Source organism: Crocodylus porosus, unplaced genomic scaffold (genome assembly GCF_001723895.1).
Source record: "Crocodylus porosus isolate Cpor-Errol unplaced genomic scaffold, CroPor_comp1, whole genome shotgun sequence".
NCBI lineage: Eukaryota > Metazoa > Chordata > Crocodylia > Crocodylidae > Crocodylus > Crocodylus porosus.
In genome coordinates this window covers 545,675-552,981 of record NW_017728934.1, presented here as the reverse complement: position 1 = coordinate 552,981, position 7,307 = coordinate 545,675, and the positions used below count along the sequence as shown (strand labels likewise).

Here is a 7,307-nt window from a genome sequence, read left to right as displayed (position 1 = left end):
TGGAGTACTGTGTCCAGTTCTGGGTGCCACACTTCAAGAGGGATGTGGAGAACCTGGAGAGGGTCCAGAGGAGGCCACTCGTATGGTTGGGGGCCTCCGTGGCCAGCCCTATGAGAAGAGGCTGAGGGACCTGAATCTCTTCAGTCTCTGCAAGAGGAGACTGAGTGTGGATCTTGTGGCTGCTTACAACCTTATCAGGAGCCAGTAGCAGGGACTCGGGGAAAGTCTGTTCACCAGGGCCCCCCTTGGAGTCACTAGGACCAATGGCCACAAGCTGAGGGAGGAGAGGTTTAGGTTAGATATTAGGAAGAACTACTTCACTGTAAGGGTGGCCAGAGCCTGGAATAGGCTCCCTAGAGAGGTGGTGCTCTCACCTTCCCTGGAAATCTTCAAGAGGGGTCTGGATAGGCTTATGACCCCTCCCACCCCCAGTGCTCATTCCTGTCCATGGCAGGGGGTCGGACTCAATGATCTGTCTAGGTCCCTTCCCACTCACTGATTCTATGATCTCCTGGGGCCCTCCTGCACCCAGTAGTCAGGGCTTTTGCCAGGTAGAATGTCATGATTTCTGCTTACCCAGCATATATGTGTATGTACTGATATAACTGTGTACCTGCCTAGACAATCAGTGTGTAGCCTACTGTGTACGGTCAGTAGCATGTGGGTGCTTGTGTGTCCCCAGTGTCTGGAAAGCAGGATCACAAATTATGCATCAATGCCAAAAATGGCAGCTATGTGGCTGGAAAACTGTAAGGTGAAACAGGATTCTGCCCTAAACCCACAGATTTTCAAATACAAGTGCTTCAGACCTGGAATCCAAACCCACCCTTAAGCCCTGATCTTTTATATTCTGCAAGAGGGTTCTGCGTGCGATTTCAGAAAAGCAGATTACTCGCAGCTCTCGCCAAAACCATAGGAGCTGCAGCTTTTAGTGTCTCGCAGAACTCAGCTTGACCACTTAGGTGCTTACATATCATTTGGAAGCTTAATGCTCAACACACAAGACTCCAGAAACATATGTGCTTAACTTTATGCACTGTAAATTGACTCTGTGACTTTGGTGGGAGCACTCAGACTGAATGGAGTCATTTTGTAGGGTGAGCACCTTAGTTTGAAAATAATAGCCCTGTTCACTACCAAATTTAATCAGGTTTAATATTAATATTAAATTAATCACAACCCATTCTCTCTGCTATTATTAAGCTCTGATATTCTTCTATTATTGTCATTATGGTAAGACTCACCAGATGGCACTGTTATACACAGTCTCATGTCATGAGTTCTTTTTACTGGTGTGTAAGCAGTGCAGTCTTGGGAAAAACATTCTGTTGTTAGATTTGTAGTGATATTTCTTTTTGGTGGTGCCATTGCTAACAGTAGTAGAATTTGCACTTACTCTTCCTAGAGTCGATGTTTATGCCAGAGTTGTCTTCAGGAAAGTGCGTTTTGATTTTCTTCAGATTCCTGAAGCAGTGGATTAGCTTGCATGGCATTCAGTCATCTTTGTACGGGGACAGTCATACACAGACACCTGCTGGAAAGTATTTGTTGAAAGAAACTTTAGTGGGACATTGCTCTTTTTCAAAAAGAAAAAGGTAGAGATCTCTAAGTGTCAGACACATTTCATTGAAACCATTTTTTAAAATAAGTTTGCTTTTTCTTTTTTCCACAAAAAAGACCAAACTATTCACAGGAAATTTCAGTGAAAAATAAAAAAAAACATAAACATTTTTCAAAACATTCCCAAAAACTGTTGACATGTTAGACTAGCTCCAGTACAGAGCATAAACCAAAAAAATCCCTGAATTTGCATCACTGATTTCTTTTTCACAATGAAACCAAACTGTAAGGCCTTACACTGGTTTATCATTCCACAGAGAGCCAATGGTATTCAGAAACATTTCTATTATGACTTAAAAGCCTTCACCTGAGATCAGGACTTTGTCATGCCAGGGGCTGTACAAAGAGCAAGAAACACTCCCTACTGCAGAGAGTTTGTATTAAAACTAAATCAGACAAAGGGTTATAAAGAAAACTGAAGCAGAGATGGGTGAAGCAACATTTTTTACCAGGGAAACTGAGAGAACCAGGAATATCACCCACATGGGTGAATCTAAAATTTTAAAAAGGGGAGTGTAGGTGGTGAGGTGCATCATCACATCTAACCCAACAACACATTTTTTCTCCAGTTAAAGAGAAACTAGAAGCTTTATTAATATGACAGGGGCTAACACTATATTATTTGCTTTAAGACCCAAAAAACAAATACAACTCCTGGAATGTGCATTAATTTGCTAGAGTATATATAAAGTTTAAAACTCCAAGGGCTATCAGATCCCAGTATAAAGATTCACGTCTGTCCCGAATTGGAGGAAAATTCCCAGCAAAGTGTCTTGATGCCCATCCTGCTGGGGTCATCTGACCCCAGTGGCTTTTCCTGCCCAAGTGCAGGGGGTCTGGACCCGATGATCTGTAAGGTCTCTTCCAGCCCCTACCATCTATGACACTAGGCAAAAAAATAGTCACAGGATACTGTATTGTCAGTCCTGTAGTCGTTAGTTAAATGCATCTTTTTTTCAGATGCATTAAAAAAAAAAATCTAGCCTTCTTGAGTGCCTTGACAATGCCTCCAATACTTCACTGTGATTCATTTTTCTACCTCCCATGTCAATATTACCTCACCTGAGTTCAGGTTTTTAGCTAGAGCTGAAAACAGGCTGCGGGGCTGTAAAATAGGAGAGACGTTACCACAGATCCTGGTTTTCTCCGATTTAAGAAAATCCCCAATTTTCAGTTAAAAAAAGTAACCCACATGCACATTTTTCTTTGATTTTAATGAAACACCATCAATATATGTATAGATATCTGCACATATATATGTGTATGTGTGCATGTGTGTGTGTAGTGGTGTTTTGTTTTAATCATGGAAAAATGTGGATTTGGGGTTACTGTTTTTTAACCAAAAGTCTGGGATTTTTTTGAACTCAGAGAAACCCAGGGTCCTGGGACATTACAGGGAAGTTAGGCAGCTTGCAAAGGGAAGATGTTCTTCCTCAGGTGTGAAGATCGGGAGCGGGGCACAGCTGGCCAGCTTGCTGAGGAACCACGTCTGCCGTTCGGAAGCTCCTGCAGCTTTACCCCAGCAACATAGCTGGTGCAGTAACAGAGAAGGCCCTAAGAACCTGGTGTCATTTTGAGCCCAGCAGGGCTACAATGTCACTATTTCACTCCCATTCCCTGGGCGGGATAACAGACAGCAAAAGCGCAGAGGAAAGGATAGCTGCGTTGGTGGGACGTCAGGACCACTGAAAGGGACCAAGGGTTGTTCACACCTGCAGAGTGGAGAGAGATTAACAGGAATCTGGGAGAGGACAGAGGTCAAGGGGCTCTCTCAGGCCCCTCTCAACAGAAATACGTTGGTGGCTCCTGCCAGGCACTTGGTTTTAAACATTTGGGTGGAGCAGAAATCAAAGATGGGGGACACACAGCCCCCGATCATGTGCACATGCTGCTCCCCCAGCATTAGAAAGCTTAGGACAAGGCCCCACGTGCAGTGAGGCTCACATGGCAAGTTCACGGGCCAGCGCAGTGGATGTGCAAGGACACCCCACTGCGTCTGCCTGGGCCTCTGCCCCTCCAGGCTGGGGCTGAAGGGTTAACTGCAGGGATCCCCCCCGCCCCTTACCCACACAGAAATGACACCCTCTTCCCCTCAGCGGAAATGGTTTAACCCACTCCCTCTCAAACAGCATTTCACCCTTCTTGCTCGCGGCGAGTGGTTTGACCCATCCTCTCTCCAGGCAGGCCGTTTAACCGCAGCTCACTCCTCCCCGGCACAGATGGTTTAACCTACTTTCCCCCTGCACTTGGTTTAAACTCTGCCCACCCCTTCTTCCCAGGGCAGATGGTTTGACCCTTTGCCAGCTTGGTTAAACTGCTTCTCTAGAAAGTTGGTTTCTTCCAGACCACTTCAGGGATGGTTCGGCCCCCACACACCCCGTCCCCTCCTCTGTGAGAGTGGCTTCCTCCTTCCCTTCCCGCAGATGGTCTCTCCCGCCTGAAGCGGGAGGCTCCGCCCCCTCTCCCGTGCCCTCGCTTCACGTCCTTGCAGCATCGCGGCTCCGCATTGGCCCGGCGGGAGGCGCCCGAGCCGCGCAGCCAATGGCCGCGCTCTGCCTTCCCGCACCCAAGATGGCGGCGCCGGGGTCGGGTCGTGGGGGCCCCGGAGGGAGGCGGTGAAGGGGCCTCGGCCCGCGGCTCCGGGACCTGCCGCCGCGCCGCTCCCGCCCGGGGCCCGGCCCCGCCATGGCCGCCGACAGCAGCAAGCAGTTTTGGAAGCGGAGCGCCAAGCTGCCGGGGAGGTGAGGCCTGAGTTGCCCCCGGGCCGGGCCGGGCTTCAAGGCCCCGAGGCGCTGCCTCCTCCCCGCCCGCGACCTTCCCGGGCCCTCGTGTAGCTGTGTCCCCTTGTGCCTCCCCCGCAGCCTTCAGCACCGCAGGCCTGGGCGCTCCTAGTCAGGCCCCGCAGCCCCTTGGCACCAGCACCGGGCCCGGGCCCTGCGCTCTCACCCCCGCCGCGTCCAGGGGCCGCAATTTCCACGGGGGTGACAAAGAGCGGCCTCGCGCTTGTCGCTCCGTGCCCCCATGACGCTGCCCTGCCGAGCGCTTCTCCTCCCTTTCCGACTTGGTGTCAAGAGATCAGCCGGCCCAGGGCCAGGCAAGCCCAAGCCCTGCACTCCCAACTTCCTGGGGGTTGAGGTTTGGGAGAAGTTGCTTGTCTTGCGCGCCGCCAGCCTGTCATGTCTGTTGTGGAAGATAGGGGTAGCTCCGTCTCTCGAGTCTTCTGCACGCTGATCCTTTCCCGGCCCTGTAGCGTGGTCTGGGTGCGATTGCTTTGGGGCGATCTCTAAAAAGGAGCTAGCACAGAGAAAGGGAAGTTTCTTTTACTCTTTGCTCACTTTTGGGATCTTCCCTTGCATGTTCACTACCTCCACTTTGATTTTCCTGAGAGGGAAGAGACGAGCCTTGAAGCTTTCCGTAGGCACCAGGTGCTTATGGCGTGGTAGTTCGTTGTGACCGTACCCTTTCGGAGGCATCCTTATTCCCGTCTTAGACATGCGGGAGGGGACGAAGTTGTGGAAGGGAAGCGAGTTGCCTGCTGTCATCTGCTGGATGCAGGTGACAGAATCGAGCCACTCATTGCTTTTTCCTGTTACTAACAACACTTCCAGCTGGCGCTGTGGGAAGTCTGAGCCCAGCCGTGTCTTGCTGGATAGGAGAAACCTGGTTAGTTTCCTGCCCGGTGCTTTCTATCGAGTCCTGCTCTAAAGAGAGATGCTCAGCAGGACACCGCATTGCTTGCCCTCCATGCTTGGGGCCTTAATAATAAAAGTGGGTTATGCCACTCTGTGGGAGTAACGGTGGCTTGCTTTTTGAAATGTCATTGGCAGGCTTCTAGGATTTACTTTCTGCTGCTGCATTGACACTAAACAATTCATCTCTTTATATGCAGTAGAGCGGATGGACCGCAGCGGAGAGCTGCTTTATGTTGACGTGAAAGAGACGCTGCCTCAAAGAGTTCTTGTATTTAAATTTCAGTAGGTGAAGGTGGAAGGAGGGAAGAGACAGATGGACAGTGACTGTTTCAGGGTCACCCAGTAGGTCATTGCCAGAGTTGGAGCAAAGCCTAGGTGTCTGCTTCTGGTCCAGTGTTCTCTTCACTGATCCAGTGTCATCCGTCAGTGGAGGACAATGACCAGGTGAAGGTGACTCAGTTCAAAAAGGGGAATTTCGCAGACTAGCTTCATTAGCCAAACTGAGCTCCATTTAAGAAATCAACAGTGTCAGAGGTGCCGAGAGATCAAGATTAGTGTATTCTATAATAAATGTCGGGGATTTTTAATGATAGTCATCCCCAGAGCCACTCGTCCTCTTTCCGCCTTGGTTTGCCCACTTGCAGGAGTGAGGATTGGCTAGCCCAGCTTTGCATGCTGCTTTGGGATCCTCTGTTGAAAAACTTCTTAATATCAGGCTTTTCCTTCCCCTGATCAGACAGTGAGGATGAAGTTTTACTTTCAGACCCTCCTGTGTAAGCTGCTCAGCTCTCTCACAGTCTTGTTCAAGCTTTTGCTATTCGTGGTTTCTGATATCTCTTGCTGGCTGGCTTTGGCAAGTCAGCCACATAAATGACTCATAAAGCTGGTTTTTACAGTTTTTTCTAATCATGTCCCCCCTGGTAGCTCTAACCACTACAAAGTTAGAAACAGTCACCTACACTTCCTTCAAAAAAAAAAAAAAAAAAAAGTTTGCAGTAGGGCTCTAAGCAGTCAGGTTGTATTGTGAGAAGCCTGCAGACTTTTCAGCCACATCAACTTGTGCTTATTGATATGTTCATGACTTCCCGGGTGGGGGAGAAGCCAGCAAACACTTCATTTCTTTGCACAAGTGGAAGCTTGTGCGATCTCCAGTGTATCCTTAGAAGTTGCCCCACTGTAGCTTCCTTCCTGTGAGCATTGCTGGTTGTCTTTTGCTTTGTTCTCTCCATCAGCCTGTCTTTAGAAGGAAAGCTAGGGCGGGGGGTTATCCAGTGAAGTCAGTGGCAGAATATGCCTACCGCACAAGTTGTACGGGCACCCTCTGAAACTCGCTGTTGCAAGGAGTCTGCATCCAGTTCAGGAGCTGCCCTTTCAGAGAGGCTGAGAAATAGCAGACCAACACTAGAGGCTCTTTGAGTGGAATAAGATGATATGGGCTATATTGCCAGAGGTGCCTTGTGTGGCGGGATGATGCTGCCATAGTAGAGTGCACAGCTTTGGGCTCTTTTAAAGAACAAACTCTAGAAATCTGAGCCTTTTCCAATATCTTGAGTTAGGCCAGTCTGTCTTGGATGTTCAGGCCTGCCTTTCTGAGCATCTCTCACTGTCCAGGGGCACCAGAAAGGGGCTTCTTACTCCAAGGTTTAATCTTAAGAGCACTGGGTACCTAACAGATCTGGAGGTAGGATGCCTGAGTTAGGGACTAATGGTCTGTTCCCCAGAGGACTCTAGCATTTATCCCATTCTAGCAGCCTCCCATTAGGAGCAGAGGGATCCTCTGTCCTGTGAATCCAATTGTTGTATAAAGGAGTGGGATTATAAGACCATACAAACCCCACTTGGGCTTTGAGAGCAGCTCAACTGCCTACCCCGGGCAGCTCTAGCAGAAGTTGCCCTGGACTGTTTGCAATCTGTAGTACTAATTTTGTTTTACTCTTGATAATTGGCTTGTGGTTGGTGCCTACATGGCCACCTCCATTTAATAACTGTCCTAGT

At 49.1% G+C, this 7,307-nt stretch overlaps 2 protein-coding genes across 2 annotated transcripts in view; one reads left to right on the top strand and one right to left on the bottom strand.

The window, feature by feature from the left end:
* The window catches only part of TMEM217 (transmembrane protein 217), a 15,072-nt gene extending 12,650 nt beyond the window's left edge, over window positions 1-2,422 (bottom strand). The window contains exon 1 of the mRNA XM_019546224.1: window positions 1,397-2,422. The gene's annotated coding sequence lies outside the window, so the exon portion shown is untranslated. The remainder of the gene's footprint in view (window positions 1-1,396) is intronic.
* A 1,553-nt stretch (window positions 2,423-3,975) lies between these two features.
* The window catches only part of TBC1D22B (TBC1 domain family member 22B), a 29,292-nt gene continuing 25,960 nt past the window's right edge, over window positions 3,976-7,307 (top strand). The window contains exon 1 of the mRNA XM_019546222.1: window positions 3,976-4,361. Within this exon, the coding sequence (XP_019401767.1) occupies window positions 4,306-4,361 (56 nt within the window). The 5' untranslated portion in view covers window positions 3,976-4,305. The remainder of the gene's footprint in view (window positions 4,362-7,307) is intronic.